Below are 19,537 nucleotides of genomic sequence, written 5' to 3'. Positions count from 1 at the left end.
GCCAGCGTGTCCGTGGTTGTTGAGCACACATAGCCACTGTACACTCAGCTCTTAGCATTCCTCTATGCGCTGTTTTGGGGAGTGTGACTGCAGGCTTACGCAGGACAGCACGTAACCCTGGTCTCAGTGTTCGTTGACCCAACTAGCCATATACGGTCACATGCGGACGACCAATCCGACGGGCACAATCCAGGAGAATAGTAGGCGTTTTCGGTGAAGGAATTCGGATAGCAGGATGTGGTGTTTGTGAGTCCCAGGCTGTGCCACTTATCGCTGACGCTACCATCGCTATAGATCTTGCCGTAGATGGTGTCATTGCATCCTAGGGCAGGTACGAATGCTGTCGTTAGTGGCCCGAGACTCATCGTGTAGAATTCTGATCAGTAGAAATCTCAATTGCACGAGCTGTTGAGGAATTAAAAGGATACAAGAATACGACATTTGCTCTTCGCCACCAGGTAAGGGGCATGCAGAATATTAAGCGCCCCGAAAAGCTGCAATTTGATATTGTTGTGTTTCGAGACCAAGCCCGCGTACGACGTTACTATGCAATCTTATTGGTTTGCGGTGCCTTTAACCGGCTGGGGCATCTGAATATCAGCGATCCCAAGTCGCTGGTGTGGCACCGCAGTTCACCACTGCGGGGGCGGGGGCCTAAACCACAGCGTGGGGAAATGTTGATATTTTTGGCCATTCAACCCAGCGGTGCCTTACACATAGAGAGTTTGTGGAGGCTTGTATATGCTGTTTGTGCTGAAACAAAGTTGGATGTAAGAGTGATGGATTGCTAGGGTGGCGAGAAGTGTCTACATTGGCTAGTGCTAGGTAGCTCCTGCCAGCTGCGTGCGGAACACCTGCCGCCAACAGTTTGTAGTAGATAGGAGTCCCACCTTCCGTGTTACTAGGTACTACTTCCACACTTTGCCAGCTGAATCGTGTACTATAGCAGGCTGATTATTGGCCTACTTAACTCTTTCATTGTCCTATCTTAACTTCTACTACGACCAGGAATACAATTTTAATAGATTCTAGCCAGTAACCAGCCTCCTATAGTACACAGGTTAGCTAAAGATATGTTAAATCATTACCCAGTACCCCGAGAGGTGGGGACTGAGCTTTCGCAAAGCACCGATATTCTGGTTTCCCGCAAGCACTCACAGAAACACAAAGTTATCATCATTGACACACGAACCTCACAGCGCCAACTCGCTCACAATCAGAATACACGTATCCTCCAGACCCCTCACCTTCTCCCTATTCAACTCCTTATACACATCCGTACTCAACATATACGCATAATGCCACACGCTATCATATTGCGTCAGGTTCGCCTCATCCCACCCACTACCGTTCTGTCCGTCACCCGCGCCAAACCTCAGGTCCCCAACAGGTCCCATAAACCTAATCTGCCCACCTGCCGCCGGTCCGAATTTCTCCTGGAAGCCCCGCATGTAGCCATCATGCGTCGACTTATCGCCGTTCTTGTACTTGAAAAGATTGAAGAAACAAGTCGGCGATCCTCGTATGCTAGCTGGTTCAGCGCTGGATAGGAACCACGCCATGGGATGATCTAGCCTGAGCTCGCCTGGGTGTTCTTCTCGGTCGAGCGCATCCAGCACTTCGTGCGATGGGATCCTGCCGTAGAACTTTGAGCCTCGTCTGCCGGCGTGGACCTCATCTGGTTGCCAGTCGTCTGGCAGTGGGGGTGTTTCTTTCGCTGGCTGGGGCTTCTGGCCCGCTTGCGATAGGAGATTGTCGTATTGCGCCTGAGGTACTTCGACGGTGGTGGAGATACGGTTTGCTAGTGAGCCGGCCATTCCAGCTGGGAGGGTCTCCGACTTGGTGAGGAGGAAGATGTCCCAATCGTGGTCGGTTAGTTCTTCCTTGTGGAGACTGCGAGGACTTTGGACCCAGCCGCATGGTCTGCCCTTGATGATATATGGTGGCTCGTCGAAGCTCACTAGTTTGAGTTCATCGATGAAGTTCGAGGCGTTGGTGGTGGGCTGTAGAGCGATAAGATGGACTGTGGCTTTCGGCATGATCTCAAGTAAATGATGGCCTTCTTGTCTCGCGGATGAGGGTTGACGATGTATATGCTTACTTGGGTTTGCGTCAGATACGTGTTCTGGGTAGGGCTTGTATAAGGTTATCAAGCTATCGGAGCTTTATCCGACTGGTCATAGATGGTTTGCTGTGACAAATGGACGGGAGCTAATGCGCGATAGTCTAGTCTTAGCCTAGCCTCCTTTTGCATCTCAACGTACCGTCACATACCAGGGAAACATCAACTAAAAAGTCATCCCCAATTCAGCTCCATCGAATCCCATACCATCCCACCCTAATCCCGACCCTCCCATGGCTGAACTCCATCCCATGTCCAGCGGCAAGAAACCCGACCACAGTGCTGCCTCATCGACCGGTCCTGTGATCCCGCTCCCATTTATGGCAAAGTTTCCGACAGCGCCGAGATCAGTCCACCCAAAATCACCCATTTGCTCGGTCATCGCGGGGCTCTCCGCGGTACCAGTGCTGCCAGTATGGGAGGGTGATTGAGCCGAGCCGCCACTTTGGCCTGGAAGAGGAGGGTAGTTTCCACTACCGCTATCGAGAGAGTGACTTGCTACGTGCGTGCCTGGATGCCGGAAGGTGGTGTTGCTGGATTTGTCTTTGCGGGGTGCTTTGGCCCAGAGGAGACGGAGCAGCTGGCTGTAGCGGGAGCCGGGGTGCTGAATCCCAATGTTGGCGCCCACGCTGCTGCGCTGGAGACGGGTGACTGTTTCGTTGATCATGGCACGGATTGCGCGGTCTTCGTCGTTGCTTATGACGCCCGTGCAGCGTGCTCTGTAGAGAAAGACGCCGGCATAGACTAGATAGAGGTAGTACCGTAGTGGCATGTAGCGAAGCGACTTCTCTGGGTCGACGAAGTTGTTGGCGGTGGTCAGGATGGCTTTTGCTGCATCAAGTCCTTCGTAGATGAATCGTGCATCTCCAACTGCTCCTACGTTGTTGACGAAGACGCGCTGTGGAGCGTGCATTTTCGATCCGCGCCGGTCGCTGTGCCCACCTGCTGAAGGGTCTATAGAGCCATTAGCAGCGGGGAGCGCGCGGAGAATCGTCGCTTGGAAGGCAAAAGCGTTGATATATAATCGCAGATAATCATAAGACATTAGTAGACAAGCTTTTAGAGGCGGTGAGCAGGTAAGTGTACCCCATACACTTTTCCAACCGTATATGGCTGCACGAAAGTCGTCGATGAACTTAATGTAACTGCCACTCATGTGCGTGCGGAAACTGGAACCCGGGTTTGAGTAGAGGGTGTCATGAACGTTACTGAAGAGCTGTGTGAGTTCCAGATTGGCTGGACCGATTAGCATACGCTGGGAAAAAGAACGAATCAATCACTTACCTTGGAAAATACTTGCATAGTCTTCTTGATTTGCACTTCTCGGGAACAGCGAAGGGTAGTCCTCACGTCGAAGCGTTGTAAGCGGACCCGGGCCTCTCGACCAGAAGGCTTTTCCTATACGTATGGAGATGTGTCGATCTGAAACATAGGCAGATGTCCACAAGAGACGCTTGCGGTCATGGTCGGGGTCCTTCTCCTGGTCCACGAATCGGAAGGAGTACTTGTCCAGAGCCAGGAAGTAAGCTATGCGTAGAGCCAAACCGACATGCATCCAGCTTTCTTTATCCTCCTCGCCTTTACCGACCTTGCCCGAGTTCCTTTGTGTATAGGGAGCCCACTCGGCAAGGATCAAGAGAGCTTCTACTGCTTCTACACCGGCATCGCCGCCAGCAGCCAAGGTGGAGACAAGGCTCTTCATATGCCCCGAGCATGCTTCATAAATGTAGGGTTCTTCCACCAGGTCTTTCGAAGCGATGACAAAAATGGCCGTCAGCAGATGAGGCTCTGTCTTCGCAGTATGGGCCAGTCTTGAGGTATCAAAGGTCTCTACGCGGGCTAGCGGATAGTAAGGGTGATAGTTCTCCTGGTATCGCGCAAGCAATTGGTGTATTGTAGGTAGCGTGATGGTTCCTTTGTCAAGTGGATCATAACCATATATCATTGAAGATTGCGTGTGTACTGGGGGTACGACGACAGGTTGAGTTGCTGGTGGAGCATGGTTGTTGGGCGCAGTCTCCTCCGAGCTAGATTCTGCAACTCTTGCAAGTATACCAAGAGCATCGGAAGGATTCTGTAGATTAGGAAAGGTCATCTCTTCGGATGTTGACGTTTCGGAACTGTGGAGCTGATTGTCTCCTTCGGGTAGCTGAGAGGCGGGGTCGGCCCGGATCCATGGTGTTGTTCCGACGTTGCCTAAAGGGAAACTACTCTCCTCTTGGTGGTAATTTGTTAAGGAAGGGAGAATACCCTCTTCAACTGTTTTGCGACGTACTCTTCGACCGCCGCGATTGCTGCCACCCAGTACACAATCGAGATTATCTCGCTTACAACGAAGACAGGGTACGGATCCGTCATTGTCTCTTGAATTCGATTATCAGTATGGAATTGGGGGGTTTGGGGCATTGAGGCGTTTCATACAAAAGACATCGGCTCTTCCTCTTGCGACAGTTCAAACATGCTTGATGCGCTCTCTTGATTTTGGGTGTGTCGTCGCCTTGGGCAGCATCCGGAACGGCCTCTGCGGGCGGCTGTGGGGAAGCTGTCGACTCCATCGGGTCATTACCGTTCCGTCCAGGGTGGTGTTGTTGAAGCGGTCCGATGTGCGAAATGTCGTCGGCTTCAGGTTCGGAAGCCGAGTGCACACATCGGCGATGACCGTGACCACGACTATGCTCTTATAGGCTACCGGGCTTCCTTCATGGTACTGCGACCGATATATGCCTCGGTGTTCAGACTATGTTGTTTCGCAAGGCTGGCCGCACTCGCTGTAATGTGCTCGAACATGCGGAGAAGTGACGATGAACGAAACATCGGGCCGCGGTAACAGGCGGCATTTGAAATACGGAAACGGTTAGCGTTCTAGCGTAGTTTATAACCCTTTCTGGTGGCATCTCGAACATATGAAAGAACGATTCCTCCAAAATGTTTACGTTGGTCTCAGATGGTTGCGTACGCAGTGGTATTCCGGCCAAGCTTCGTTGTGTAGGAGTGCTCGTGTTTCGGGTGCAACGGAGTGCACAGCCTGTTTGGGAGGCATAAGGGCTTAGTGACGTATAATTGGTCGCACGGCTGCGGATCGAATCCTCACACAACGCAGTCCGAAACAATTCATTCACACTTGGTGGGAAGGTGGCTGAACATTGCACGTCACGCGATCGCCCCTGCTTCTTGCGGTGTGCTCGCTAGTGTCAAGATCTTCGCGCGATGCATTTGTGGGACCCTCCGCATTTCCTCCAACCTCCACCGTAAACACCAGCACCACCTATCCAACATGACCGCCCTACACTCTTATCGTAAATGCCCAGAGCGTAATGCGCGACAAATTGCTTGGTCCTTTGCAACTTCCTCTTCTCGCCAGCACCCCGCAGCCTGATTGACCGTCCTTAGCGATGTTCCTGGGCCCCATCCAATATGGAAGGTCGTTGTGCAGTACCAAGCCACCATCGTTTTGTCTTCTCCAGCTTCCGGGAGCTAATCGTTGAGATACTGCACTTAAGCTTGTCGATAAGCCTTGTGCCCAGACTCTTTGGCGGCACGAGTGGTGGTCGCCACAGCCAGCGAGACGTTTACAGCCACTGGTTGCAAGGATTCAGACGCAGGTAGCCTAAGGAAGGACAGGCCGGCCGAATCGTCACGCGTGCGGTGCTTTTATATGGCAGCTTTTTAGATTAAGTCACGGCGAGATACCATTCGCCTGGGTTTCGAACTTCCTGGACGGGGCACATCCCCCGCTCATCATCAACTCGTTACGGGCAGGTGTAAAAACACCGAGTGATCTGTTTGATGTACATGTTGCTCCAGACCGCCCAGTATACACTATAAGTACTACGGTAGGTGTTCTCGCTTCTTTCACGTTGCCTCACTTCGTCAAGTCCACCATGAAGTTCTTCGCTATTTCCTCGGCCATCTTGGGCCTGGCATCTGCCGCAGCCGTCCAGAACAAGGTCAGCTACGATGGCTGGAAGGTCTACCGCGTCACCGTCGGCGATGATTCTAGCAAGCTCAGCTCGGTGATGAACAAGCTCCAGTTGAGCACATGGAAGGGCAAGGTCGCAACGAGCTCGGTCGTCGATATTCCAGTTCCTCCTCTCCAGGCCTTGGAGTTTGAGTCCGGAATTCAAGGTTACAGCTCCTTGGTCATGCACGAGGATCTTGGTGCTTCAATTGCCCAAGAGGAGATCTTCGAGACTTATGCCTGTATTTACCCTTGGCCCACTCCAATCTCGGCGTTACACTAACGGTACATCAGCCGACTTCTCTGCCGCCGCGGCTCCCAACGCGACCTGGTTCAATGCTTACCACACCATTGCGGAGCATCTGCAGTGGCTGAAGGACCTCCAAGCTGCATACCCAAGCAACTCCGAGATTATTACAGCAGGTAACTCTCTCGAAGGACGTAACATCCAGGGTATCCACATCTGGGGTTCAGGCGGCAAGGGCTCGCAGAAGGGTGTGGTATGGCACGGCACTGTGCACGCTCGCGAATGGATCACCACAATGGTAGTCGAGTACGCCGCATACCAGCTCCTCACCTCCACCAACACGGATGACGCCTCCTACAAGAACAAGTACGACTTCTACATCTTCCCCATCGTCAACCCAGACGGCTTTGCCTACACCCAGTCCACCGACCGCATGTGGCGCAAGAACCGCAAGTCCATCACCACCTCAAGCTGCGTCGGCACAGATATCAACCGCAACTGGCCCAACCACTGGAGCCAGGCCGCCGGTGCTTCGACAAACCCCTGCGCCGAAGACTACAAGGGCCAAGCCCAAGGCGACACCGTCGAGAACAAGGCGCTCCGCGCGCACCTCGACAGCATCGCGGCCAGCTCAAAGGGCGCAATCCTCTACATGGACATCCACTCGTACTCCCAGCTGTGGATGTACCCCTACGGCTACACCTGCTCCGGCACGATCCCCAATTCCGCGAGCTACGCCAGCCTAGCCAAGGGCGCCGTCGCTGCGCTCAAAGCCGTCCACGGCACGACTTTCACCGCCGGTCCCATCTGCTCCACCATCTACCAAGTTTCCGGGTCTTCGGTCGACTACGCGCTTGAGAATGCCGGCAGCAACACCGGCGTCAAGTACTCGATGACGGTCGAGCTTCGCGACACGGGTGCGAACGGCTTCGTGCTGCCTGCGGCTCAGATCAAGCCCAGCGGCGAGGAGACGTGGGCGGGTCTTGCGTACTTGCTTAAGAACATGACGTAGATGTTTTTATGCTTGCAGGGTTGAAAAGAGTGCGTAGAGCAAGGTGTATATGGGTAGACGGATGTAGTAGTAGTGAGCATAGCTTCGGTGTATATAGCTATTTGAATGTTGTAGTAGTAGTATAATGAAGAAGTGAAAACCTAGTTTCGAGATCTGGTGAGGGGAGGCTGTGCCGAGATCTGAGTGCAGGGTGTTGCATAAGTTACGATGCATGGAAGGATGCAAAGGCGCTGAGTCAAGCCTTGGGTATGCGCTCAGCTGTAGACACGCCTTTGTTCCTCGTGTCTGACAAGTCCTGTACTAAGTATGTTTTGGACTCACATCCACATCAAGGAAACCGTAGGAGACCGAGTAAAGGGAGAACAATGCAATTGTCTATCTCCTCAAACGCCGCTACATGAGCAGAGGTTGGGTATACGCCACTGAACACCGCTGAGTACCTTTCCTCCATTCCTTTTCCACCGCCGATATATACAGTCCAGCTCTTCCCGATGCCCAGAGGTGGCTCTCGTCTACCAATACCCACCTATGTTACACGCTCTGTAGAATACTACACTACGATTACAACGCACGCTGAAGCGCTCAGCAAATACGCGCCTAAAAGCGCACACAAGCACGCACGCACGCTCCAAAACCACACTTTTCCTACATGCCAAAAAACCAAACAAAAGAAAGAAAACGACAGATCAGCGAGCAAGCGAGCGACAAAAAGAAAAAAACCCTCAAACGCCATCGTGACACATTATCGTAACATCGTGACTCCCCCCTTCTTCGCTTCACGCAACATACGCCGGCGGCGCCTCCATCATCTCCTCTGCTTCCCACAGCCCCTGTGACCTCTTCGACGACCGCCCACCCTGCGGCGGACTCGGACTCCTACTCCTGTCCTTCTCCTCACGCACTTTCTTCGCGATTTCCTGCGCCATCTTGAGCATCCAGGCTTGCTCGAGGATGCCGCCCGAGGAGCTCGTCGTGCTCTCCGAGTAAGGGGGCGAGAGCGGGCCCTTGTTATGCGCAGCGGAGAGCGAGGATACTTTGTCGAAGGAGAGGGAGCGCAGGAGTGGGGAGGAAGCCTGTTGTGTGGAGCGGAGGCGGTTGTGGGAGAGTGGAGGGCGGGAGGAGCGTTTTTCTTGCTGTTCGGTCTCGACGAGGTGGTGAACAGGCGTGGAAGCCATTTGCTTCGCCTTTGATTTGGGTGGGAGGGACAGGAGCGGAGCGGGTGGGAGAAGGCCGTCGGTTGGGGCGGACGTTTCCGTTTCGCGAAGTCGGCTTGGTTCGCCGGCGTCGAGGCTGCCGTGCGTAGCTTTGGAAGGTGTCCTTGGTGGCGTTGATGCGATGGGCACTTCTTCTCGCTCGCGCTCTTCGGGGATGACGCTGGCGGTTTCCGACACGGTGGTGCTGGGGAGCGGAGTGTTGGCTTCGGTGGAGAGGCCGGAGGATTCCGCCCCATCGCGGTTCTTTCGGAGGTCGACCACGCGCTTCTTGCGCTTGCGCATTTGGTGGCCGCGGGATCGGTTGGCACCAAGACTCAAACCTGCGGCGGAGGAGTAGTTTGAGGACATGGTGGGTCGCGAAGCATTTGTATCTTGTCCTGTGCTACCTGAGGCAACAGACGAGGCATTCGACTTGACGCTGGCGAATGTAGACTGTATCCTGGACAGGCTCGACTGGGTAAGTGCGGGTGTTGAGGTGCCGGAGTCTGGACGCTCGGGGTTGCTTGCCCAGGCGCGGAAGACGGCTTCGCGGATATTTGGAGTGAAAAGGGATAGTGTTTGTTGAGACTGCGATAGTGCCGCGAGTCGCAGCATGTTCTTTTGTGAGAAAGAAGCGTGTATCTCCGAAGCAGAGTCGAGCGCAAGTGTCGCCATTTGCGATGCATCGATCGGGTTGCCGAACTCATCCACGGCGTCTTGCGGTGGGCTGGACAGAGGATCGATAGGAGCAATAGTGCTCTTTGAGCTGTCTAATCTTTCTTCCGTCTCTGCATCGAGCTCTTGGAATTCGGGTGACCATAACCGTAGCGATAACCGATGGATGATGGCCGGCAAGTCTTCCATGAAGAGCACACGTAATTGGCCTTCAATTTCCTTCTGGAGGTAGTTCTTGATAAACGGTATCGAGTCGAAAGTCGATGAGACCTTCAACGATTCTAACGGATCGTTCCGGAATACGAGGGTAATGCCCTTTTGCTTCGAAAACACCAATATGACGAACCCCGACAGCCTAATATCCGACAGCGTGATTTGCAGCGGTATCGTCAACCCAGCTGATGCAGCGAGAGGTTCCGGTGATGCGAAATCGGGCTTGGTGGAGAGATATGTATTGAGTGGGTTGGCCTGGACCTTCGTCTTGAGCGTCAGGAAGGCATCGCCCGTATACGTCATCTTGAAGATGCCCCGGAACCGATCTTCAGCCAGATCTCCAATCTCTAGTATCTCCAGCTCGGGCGGAGTCGAGCCCAGGTTCAGCTCGGTGACGGTGATGTCGTCGACGATGATGGGCGGCTTGGGGCCTTTATTCAAGGCGGTCGTCAGCATGTCGCGCGCTCTCGACGTATCCGCGATGAGCGGCGACCAGTTGAAGTTGAAAGCCATTATGTGCTACTGTGTGCGCGAGGCGCTGGGGCGGTATTATGAAGTCGCCAAGTGTTGCAGCGATGGGCGATGTTGTTATCTGCGGCGAGGTTTGGCTCGTGAAGGGGTCGCGTGCATTCCTCCTGGTTCCCACGTGAACAGTGCCTTGCGATGCACCGTCCAATATACCAGACAATTGTTGCGTTGCGGCGCGACGATACGAAATAATAAGCCGGACGATGGGCGGCTTTACGAGGCGATGGGCGGGTGACGGTGGTGTGAGGAGGGAAAGTGACGGAAGTTGGCAGGCTCAGGATTGGCGATGATGCAGAGAGGGTGCAGCTTCGCTTCGCCTGCGGACGAGTGGATCCCGAACTTTTTTCTTCGGGGCAGGGGCCGTGCGACCTGCGAACGTCTCGGACGATGACGGAGCTAAGGCACAGTAACAATAGTCAAGTCTGGAGAAGTGGTGAGAGCGGGATGTACACAGTAATTGCAGACGCTATGTATCGTGTCAATCGATACGCAGCGGCACATCATTTCTTATCAAATCCTCGCATCCTCTTCCCTGGCTCCTGTTACGGCGCTGGCCGGAAAACATCACGGCCTCAACCCCAGTCGATACAGGCATCTCCTTAATTTCCACACGCGCATCCCCGTCGCAAACCCACGGCGCTCCTGTCACTACTCCCAAAACACTGCGAACCCTCACGAGCATCCCAGCAAGGCTCAGGTCGAGCAAGCATACAGCGAATCGTAGAAAAGGGGGCGGTTATAACTCGAGCATTTATAGCCCTGTGACTCATGTTTGGCGTTGGCGGGCACATCAAACATCGCGCTTGCGGGATAGACGCGATGGCTCTGGTGTGACGTCCGCGATGCTTTGTGAACTCTGTTGTTGTTGATGTTGTTTCGAACGCGTCAAGATACAAGGGTCTGGTTGGTGCAGGTCACACGTGAAAGCAGCGTAGCAACCGTGGTACACAAGAACATTGACAGCCATCATATTCCGTGCTCTTGGGTCTTCTCATGCTAGGCTGTGCACCGCTTAATGGCTCTTCAAGGCACCATCGCTTCGTCAGATCGAACCCGATACAGTGAAGTCGTTCAAGCCGCATCATCCTTCAACAGCTTCTCCACCGCCGCAACCTTGTCCTTGAACCCTTGCTTCTTGTCCGTCCTCGTTCCAATCCGGATGTCGCTCTGGATCCTGACCACGCCGTTCTGATGCAGCATCGCGTGGCATTGTCCGATGACCTTCATTACATCGTCCCACGAGCCCTCTGCTTCTGATCAGCTTCATGCCCCTTTCCACAGAGTCGTACATCGAATACCAAACTGTTATAATAGAGAAAGCGTTATGTTGGACTTACGAACAGTAGTTCCTGCCGAATGCATCGAGTATTCCAGGCCGCTCTTCTTGAGCAGCCGCTGTACCTCAGCTACCTCTTTAGACACTGACGCCGTCGGCGTGCCCAGCGGAATGAGACAAAAGTCCGCTGTGCATGACGGAGGCGTCTGCAGATTTGTGAGATCGTCCGAAGATGCCATCGTTGCGCTTGTTGTTTGCCGATGTAGAGTTTCTCTGCATGGTAACTGCGGGGTTGATTGGTTGGTTACAAGGTGGAGTGATGACGTGATCCAACTGTGGGATATTCGCGGCTTCGCGCACAACACGAAAGTACTGTGAGAAAGAGCGAAGAGCATTCACAGAAACTAGAGGAGACACTGTTTTCCGAACTGCATCTAGCGTGAGCCCGGGCTTTGGTAGTATGATCGTTTGCCTGTAGCGACCAATATCACGCACACGCAAGAGGAAGTGGAAAGATCAATGTCGTATTCATGAGTGGTATCACTCTAAGTCTTAACCTTTATCCGCCATGCTCGTAGAGAGTACATCACCCCTGCTACGAGAGCTGGGCACCATGACTCCATACGCCTACGTTGTGTCCTTCTCGACAATTGAATACCGATGCCACCAACTGTCCCTCATACGGACAGAGAATAGAAGCGTCATACTCCCACCGTATCGTACCATCTTCATGCCCGAGAGCCCTCAGTCCAGCAGATTGAACACCGGTGTAGGAGTACGCTCCTCCTCCTCCACCTTCTGCTCAACCTTCCCATTCTCCTTCTCGCTAATCGGACTCGTCATCTCGCCGACATACGAGAACTTCTCCTTGTAGGACGTGCGTCCAGAATTAGACTTACGCGGGGTTGTCGGTCCTGTTGCCGCTGCCGCTGCCGGTACGCCATCATCGACCAAGTCAATCAGTAGGTTCGTGTTTGCAGAGGACAGCTGGGAGATCTTCTTCTTAGGTGAGACCTGTATGAGCTTTCCCGAAGGAAGTGAGCTAGATGCAGAAGAGCCATTCGATATCAGCTCCTGGAATCTAGCCGCTTCCTTGCGTTTCTTTTGCCATGCTATAGCATCATCTGTCTTCACGCCCCCGTTGGCGTAGGCCTGCCACTGATGGGGAGTACTGCCAGAATTCTCTGAGACCGTGTCCGGCGCTGCAATCATTGGGGCTGCAGCTGCGCGAACTGTGGGAGCTGTTGGAAGCGTAGGAGGTTGAGTGTGGAGCGAGGCGCTTGGAATTGCTTGTTGGACGGCGCTGGTCGTCTTCTGGACTGGCTTGATCATGGCCTTCCTGCCGCCAGTACGACGGTCGCAATACGTGCATCTACAAGGGTCGGAGCAGATCTGGCTGCAGGCTTGGCCACACGTGCTGCAGGGCTTGTTGCACTGCTGCATGCAATTGATGCGAGAGTTGTCAAACCTTCATTGAATGAGCGTTGTCAAAGAGAGAGACGGAGGCAAATAACTTACGGATGACAGGCCAGCATGCACGTATGCCCGCAGGGTAACAGGCAGCGACACCTCTCGCCACAGCCTCCGCTTACATGTTCCCAGTCGCGAGGCTCTTCGAGGAAAATCTTGTTGCCATGTTTCTGGCAAGTAAGTGGAAGATGGTAGCCTATGCGCTTAGATGGACCCGCGATTGGAACCTCTTTCTTGTTGGCACGTCCCCATAGGACTTTTACGACGGCTTCCCATGTGTCACTGCCGCAGACGAGTTTCTCTGCATTCCCGAACAAGTAAAATCCCCGCCTGTGCTCTTGTTAGCTATATGGAACGGATTCACAGATCTTTTCCAGTCTGTCTTGAACAAGTGAACCGTAGAGTAACACTACGACGTAGAAGCTTAAAAGCTAGACAGTCGACTTACCTAGCGCGAGAAAGCGCGACGCAGACTCGGTTGTCGACCGACAAGAAGCCGATGTTCCCATCCCTAGAGCTTCGAACCAGAGAAAGTAGGACAATATCGTTCTCTTCGCCTTGGTAAGAATCAACGGTCACGACTTTGAGTGGTTGACCACGAAGATTCTGATGGAGCCTCAACTTTGAGGTAAGGAGCTTGCGCTGGCCGTTGTAGAACGTCAAGACAGTAATCTTCGCTGGGTCTACCCCGTTCAGAACGAGGTAATCAATGAAGCCCACAATCATAGCAGCTTCTTGTTCGTTCTTGGCTGACTGGTTGTTATCTCGCGACTCGGGCCATTCGTGGGTGAAGAAGAAAGAGTTGACACCACCCATGCCTTCGACAGGAGGTCGATTATCCCCGCTCAAGACGCTCGCATGGTCTCTCAGTTTATCACCGTAGATCGGCTGAAGTAGACGGCGTATCTCCGGGATCATTCGACGCTGGCGCCTCAGCGTATCAAGCTCGATGTTGTTGCAGACCATGCGCTCGAATAGCGACAGGTTGAAGTTGAAAGGCTCATCCTCCAGTTCATGTACGTTGCAGTGAGGTCGCAGCTGTTGGTGATCGCCAACCAGGATTAGATGCTCTAATGTCGGAAAGCAGGCCGCCGTAACAGGAGCTTCCAGTGTCTCCGCTGCTTCTTCAATCAGAACTACCCTAGGTCTCAGGCTTGAGATAAGAGCACGGTACTTGCTCAACCCAGTAGTAGTCATCCCAATGACTCGTTGGTTCAGAAGGATCCCTTGGTCCTCTTCCCACTGTCCGACCTTTTTCAGATGGACTTGTTCATCATACTGCTTGGCGAGGTTTCGGAACTCCCTAAGAACGCTTTGCTTCGCTTTGCGTAACAAGTAGTTGTAAATGGTCCCACGGTCTTCAACACGGATTGTTGCCAAATCTTCCACTTCATCGAGCTTGCGACGAACGTCGGCCTCAGTCCTCAAGTCTGAACCCCTTAGGCCCCGATAGTTGTCACTCAAGGCTGCGATGGGACCTCTGAGAGCCTCTATATCGTCGTCGTCATCACGAGCAACTGCTTCAGCCTCAAGTTCTTGTAACTGCTCGGCCTCGTCGAAATCATCTTCTTCATATGGCATGCCAAAATCGTCGGGCCGATAAGGATGCTCACATCGCTCAATGCACCTGCCAAGCCATTGCTCCATTTGTATCCCTGGTGTAGTCTGGGGAATACCCATGACGGACTTTACCCCAATCTCCAAGGATGCGGCCTGCTCCTCAGTAAGCAAGCCAAGCTTAGCAAGGAGACGTTGGTCCAGTGGCGGCTGGCCTCTATCAAAAGGGGCGAGAAGCATTTGCATCTTTGCCGTCAGTTGCTTCATAGCACCCATCGCGCGGTTCTTGCGGCTTCCGGGAACCCTGGGTTGCTCAAACGTAGATCGCACTTCGTACAACTACTCTGGTCAGTTTGGCTATCCTTCGTTTGTGATGAATCGCCTCGATACACTCAGCTGCCAGTACTTACGGTTCTCTGCTTAATCTTATCCTGATCCTTCGTCTGACCGCCCAACCGAATGAAGCTTGATTCGAATTCAGCCACCTGTCTAAGGAGTTGATCCAAGGCGTGGTTGGTTTGACAGGTAACGATGATGGGAGGATCAATGCGTGTGTTCTGCAGCATTGCCTGGAGCGCAACAACAGAAACGTGCGTTTTGCCAGTACCTGGAGGGCCTTGTACAACAGCTAGCTTCTTAGTCATGATCCGTTTCAGCGCTTTAGACTGAGAAATATCCAAGGTCAAGCTATCACCGGTTGGCCACTCCTGGAGAATATTCACGTCTTGGAATTTATCAGCCTCGTCAAGGCTGACGAGGGGACTGAGGTCGGTATAAGGATTAAGTCGAACGTACTCTGGCGGCTCAACTTCCTTCTGAGCCTTCACAAGATGCTCAGATAAAGGAAACGGCTCTCGCATCATATGCTGCAGAGCTAGGAGTGTGTGACGACTCGCTTCGAAGAAAGACGACCGAGACTCAACCATAATCCATTTCCGCGCTGGGTCCCAATCGTATTCTTCTGAATGAGCGAAGAATAGGTCTATCTCTGGAGGATTGTTTGCTTCAAGAGCAGAGAGAGGCCTTGCGCCAACAATCGCAAGAAGACATTTAGAAGGATCCTGAAAGGCATCGTCTGCCGGCGATAGCGCGACGAGTGTTCCGGTAATGAGGCGCTTCGATTGGTTCCATCGGACAAGTTTCTTGACACGAGTCAAGGAGAATGCGACCTTAGCGGAAAGCCCGCGGAAGGAGAACTGGACCGCTTTCAAGTATACCGGTTCGTAAATACCAATTCCACTTGACGAGGGATAGTCTGATTCATCTCGCCAAGGGTCCTTCCTAACCTCTTGAACAGCTTCCCGCAGTGGGCGGATAGCGTCCTCGCGTAACAGTTCGTACTGCGTGCCAAGGTACTCCTCATTGCACTCGTAATCGCCATCCACTTTGTTTGGGCGAAGCTCTTCGCTGAAGCTGATAATCTGCTCGCCTTCTGTAAACCCTGTCCCTGTCAAGACGTCTGGGAAAAGTTCAGAGGACGTCGGGAACTCTGGCTTATGAAGCCATGGGCCAGCATTGGCCACCGACTTGCTCGCAACTTTGTAATATTTATCAATATCGTTGTTAGTACGCGAAGGCCTGGCCAGAGGGGCGACCTCAGGGTCCGGATAGCTATCTTGGAGTTGGACCGCGCGCAAGCGCTCCACAAGATGGGCGTTCATGCTCCCAGAGCCTACTGAGTTAGTGACCCGGAGAATGATATGTGGATGTCACAGAAGTGATAGAAACTGTGAGGTTATGCGATGCTGAGGGTGCTTCTGATATGGCGGGTGAGGTAGTAGACTGAAAAGCACGTATTCGACAGCTTCCGGCATTTGTATTGGGTGTCCTCTGGAAACAACGGGTACTCAAACACTTGTTGGCAAATTGCTTACCGTACTCGTCGCCACCGCTTCCAAGAGCAAGCGCGTCGTACATATTGGCGCCGCGTGAACGATTGTTCGATTGGCCTCCCCGGCCCCAACCCTTCTTCTTCCCCATTATCGCAAACTGGCGGTGTCTCGTTTGCGTAACTTGTGTAAAATGTGGCGGTGCGGCGAGATTGTCGTAGACGCGTCGGTCTGGTGGAGGGTGCGCCCAGCACAAACGGAAGGAGCAGGCGGTCAACAAGCCGCTAGACAAACACAAGTGACGGGGACGGTCTTATGTGAACAAAGTACAAAGTGGGGCAGCTTGTAGTAGGGGTGAATGTGAAACCGTGATTCGGATTAAGAGCGATTTGTACCTCAGCATAGTCCAAACAGAAGTGGGATGAAGTCAAGGTGGTGCTGGACCAACATGGATGAAGAAGACCTAGCTTTGTAAAACCTCACAGGGATGGAGAAGACCTCTCGCACCACAGCAAGGTGAAGAGTGGGTACGTCCATGAGCTTATAGCGATGCCATGCGATTTTTTCATCCGACCTCATGCCTGGTAGATCGTGCTCTAGACGAGATGTTGGTATTCAAAGAATACGACAGTCAATAAGCATTTGCAAGAGCAAACGATTTGCGTAGACAGCTTTCAAATTCGGATTTGCTTTGACGCGGAAGGTAAGACATTGTTGACTTCATGATTTTGAACCAGGCGTATCTTGAACGGGGAACATGTCGATCGATGCAAATTGAGCAGTAGTGCTGGCTTCGAAATCACGCAGTGCGGCTACTCTCCAAGGCAGTACAAGCATACAACTATGTGAATCGCTGTTGGAGAAGATCGGTGTTGAGGCGAGGTTCTCTCGCTCTGCTTAGCGCCAGCCTCCACTGGAACATCCCAGCAACTATGACCCGCTCCGCAGCCCGCAGCCCGCAGCCGAGAGCCTCATCGTGCACGTCTACGCGCAACGCGACCGAGACTGCGAGCTGTTTGGCTACATGCGCATGCGCCCCCTCTCCCATGTATTGTCTACTTCTGTAGACGCAGCATACCGCTTCTAGCACACTTTGCGCATACGATCTGCTGTCGACTCCCGGTGGTCAGCCTCCCCGCAGGCCATTAGTCAAGGTTCATGGGAGCAGCATGAATTTCGACGACGAGGACGAGAATGGAGCAGGTCGCTCTCCCATTTCCTGATTATCACGCACGAAGCTGACTAGATGCAACAGGCTCCCAAGATTCAGGCTCCGAGAACGATGCCGACGAGATCATGGAGGATGTAGACGACGGGGACGCAGATGCCGATGCCGACGCTGATGGCGATGGAGATGGCGACGAAGGGGACGAGGATGGCGATGATGGCGACGGAGACGATGATGATGGGAACGGGGACAATGACGACGACGACCAGGAGGAGCCAGTCAGCCCCTCACAACGGCCGCGCAGCCTTCCCAATGGCTCTTCTGCTATGCCAGGCCCCTTAAGAACCGATACAAACCCGACCGTCACCTTGACCTCACCTTCTCCACGAGCTGCCGAACTGGCAGGAGGTCTGCCGTTCCGACCGAGTGTACGACCAGAAGCCCTCAATGCGCTCGTATACGACATCATCCCTACGATCGCAGCCCCACACAGCACCTCGATAAATGCCGTGACTGCGACGCCAGACATGCGGTGGGTTTTCAGTGGAGGAGCAGATGGATACATAAGGAAGTTTAATTGGATCGATACGGCCAATGGCAAATTGGCCCTCACCGTGGCTCAACGGCACCCGTTCGTTGATAGTGTCACGAAAGCTGGGGTGCTTCTTAGCTACTGGGAAAACGACGATTCCGACCGCAACGAGGCTACCAGTCTCTCGCCAGTATACTCCCTTGCTGTACACCACCAGTCACTCTGGCTCTTATCTGGACTAGAGTCAGGAGGCATAAACCTGCAATCTGTGCGACATGAAGAAGGCAAGCGGATACACACTCTTCGACAGCACACCTCGGCTGTGTCTGTTTTGACGCTCGCACAAGATGAGACTTCGGTGCTCTCAGGAAGTTGGGACAAGACTATAAACGACTGGGATCTCAACACAGGACAAGTGAAGAGACGCTTTGAGACAAGTAATGGTCAGCAGATCTCCGCGATCGAGCAAAGACCGATGTCTACATTGCCTATTCCACAGGACACCGACATAGTGCCAGTCTCAAACGGCACGTTTTCGTCCAATAACGCAGCTCGCCCACAAGCCAATGGTCTCTCTAATGGCGTCGGGCCTTCCAGTCGACCTTCGGCTGTAGAAGCGAACGGGAACGAAGATGCTGCTGGCTCGCCCGAAGACTCATTGTTCGGCGACAAAGATTCCCTGTTCGGTGACGACAAAGACCCATCCAATGGCCCATCGGGGCTCGCGCCATTCGGAGACGATGAGGAAGACGAGTTTTCGAGAGCCATCGCCAATGGTATACAGCAGGCGGACGAGGATGCAAACGCTGGTATGGACATGATGGATCTTGGCGGCCCGGTCCAAGCTCCCGCCCGCGAACAATCACCTGAAGCCTTGAAGGAATCTCTGGGAACTACGCAGACCGAAACACTGCCCAACGGAGTGTCGGAGGCCCAGTCCAGCGCGCTTGTCAATGGTCTTCCCCATTCGGAAGAAGTCTCAGGATCGGCCGGTACAAACTCAATGCAAGCTGAACAACCAGCTTCGTCCGAAACGACATTCTTTGACGCGGCAATTGACGGTACAGTTCGCATCTGGGATCGACGGCAATCGAATCCAATCGCTCGCATAGCGCCTCCACGTAATACCCCGCCTTGGTGTATGAATGCTTGCTGGTCACCGGACGGCAACTTCATCTACGCCGGCCGAAGGAACGGTACTGTTGATGAGTACAGCCTTCACAAAAGTTTGCGAGAACCTCGACGAACCTTCAAATTTCCCGGGGTTAGTGGTGCCGTGAGCGCTGTGCGGGCGATGCCCAACGGGCGACACCTTGTCTGGTACGTTTGACCATGCTCTTCATGTTGCCTGATTAACTCCGAATAGCGCTTCCTATGACATTCTGCGGTTGTATGACCTTCATGAGCAAGAAAACAAAAATCTCGCTGTACCTTTCTGGATCGTTCCAGGTCATCGGACAGGTGTAGTTTCGCAGCTGTATCTTGATCCTACATGCCAGTTCATGATATCAACCGGCGGGAACAGAGGCTGGGAAGGGAGTACGACGGAGGTTTTGCTCGGATACGAGATTGGCATTCCATCTTGATGTGCTTTTGGTATACCCTTGGTCGCGGCGTTGCGGTATACTCGTTTTTGGTGGTTATGGACCGATGCTGCCTAGGATAGGAGCGTCATTAGTATTGCAGACTTCCATCTATCCATATAATCTTTGCCTTAGGGGCATTTGCATCATCATCAATGGGTCTTCTGAGCCTTC

The 19,537-nt window shown here is 53.3% G+C and overlaps 6 protein-coding genes across 6 annotated transcripts; 2 read left to right on the top strand and 4 right to left on the bottom strand.

The window, feature by feature from the left end:
* Window positions 1-1,193: 1,193 nt before the first annotated feature.
* On the bottom strand, window positions 1,194-4,909 carry N0V89_004700 (uncharacterized protein; the record flags this gene model as incomplete). Its single annotated transcript, XM_056213482.1, has 4 exons — window positions 1,194-2,100; window positions 2,338-3,358; window positions 3,407-4,485; window positions 4,812-4,909. The coding sequence occupies 4 exons, from the start codon at window positions 4,907-4,909 to the stop codon at window positions 1,194-1,196; spliced, it is 3,105 nt and encodes a 1,034-aa protein (XP_056073790.1).
* Window positions 4,910-6,003: 1,094 nt separating this feature from the next.
* Window positions 6,004-7,339, top strand: N0V89_004699 (uncharacterized protein; the record flags this gene model as incomplete). Its single annotated transcript, XM_056213481.1, has 2 exons — window positions 6,004-6,322; window positions 6,375-7,339. 2 exons carry the CDS (start codon window positions 6,004-6,006, stop codon window positions 7,337-7,339), a joined length of 1,284 nt encoding a protein of 427 aa, XP_056073789.1.
* A 776-nt stretch (window positions 7,340-8,115) lies between these two features.
* On the bottom strand, window positions 8,116-9,933 carry MDM34 (ERMES complex subunit; the record flags this gene model as incomplete). Its single annotated transcript, XM_056213480.1, has 1 exon — window positions 8,116-9,933. The coding sequence occupies one exon, from the start codon at window positions 9,931-9,933 to the stop codon at window positions 8,116-8,118; it is 1,818 nt and encodes a 605-aa protein (XP_056073788.1).
* A 1,086-nt stretch (window positions 9,934-11,019) lies between these two features.
* On the bottom strand, window positions 11,020-11,463 carry ECM15 (UPF0045 protein M15; the record flags this gene model as incomplete). Its single annotated transcript, XM_056213479.1, has 2 exons — window positions 11,020-11,195; window positions 11,286-11,463. The coding sequence occupies 2 exons, from the start codon at window positions 11,461-11,463 to the stop codon at window positions 11,020-11,022; spliced, it is 354 nt and encodes a 117-aa protein (XP_056073787.1).
* Window positions 11,464-11,968: 505 nt separating this feature from the next.
* N0V89_004696 (uncharacterized protein) lies at window positions 11,969-16,168 on the bottom strand (the record flags this gene model as incomplete). Its single annotated transcript, XM_056213478.1, has 5 exons — window positions 11,969-12,559; window positions 12,817-13,024; window positions 13,143-14,497; window positions 14,662-15,923; window positions 16,126-16,168. The coding sequence occupies 5 exons, from the start codon at window positions 16,166-16,168 to the stop codon at window positions 11,969-11,971; spliced, it is 3,459 nt and encodes a 1,152-aa protein (XP_056073786.1).
* A 1,081-nt stretch (window positions 16,169-17,249) lies between these two features.
* SPT8 (Transcription factor spt8) lies at window positions 17,250-19,366 on the top strand (the record flags this gene model as incomplete). Its single annotated transcript, XM_056213477.1, has 3 exons — window positions 17,250-17,283; window positions 17,336-19,100; window positions 19,147-19,366. 3 exons carry the CDS (start codon window positions 17,250-17,252, stop codon window positions 19,364-19,366), a joined length of 2,019 nt encoding a protein of 672 aa, XP_056073785.1.
* Window positions 19,367-19,537: the final 171 nt, after the last annotated feature.

Source organism: Didymosphaeria variabile (assembly GCF_027946475.1).
Source record: "Didymosphaeria variabile strain IMI 356815 chromosome Unknown scaffold_3, whole genome shotgun sequence".
NCBI lineage: Eukaryota > Fungi > Ascomycota > Dothideomycetes > Pleosporales > Didymosphaeriaceae > Didymosphaeria > Didymosphaeria variabile.
Note: the sequence above shows the minus strand (reverse complement) of the source record. Positions and strands in the feature narration are given on the sequence as shown.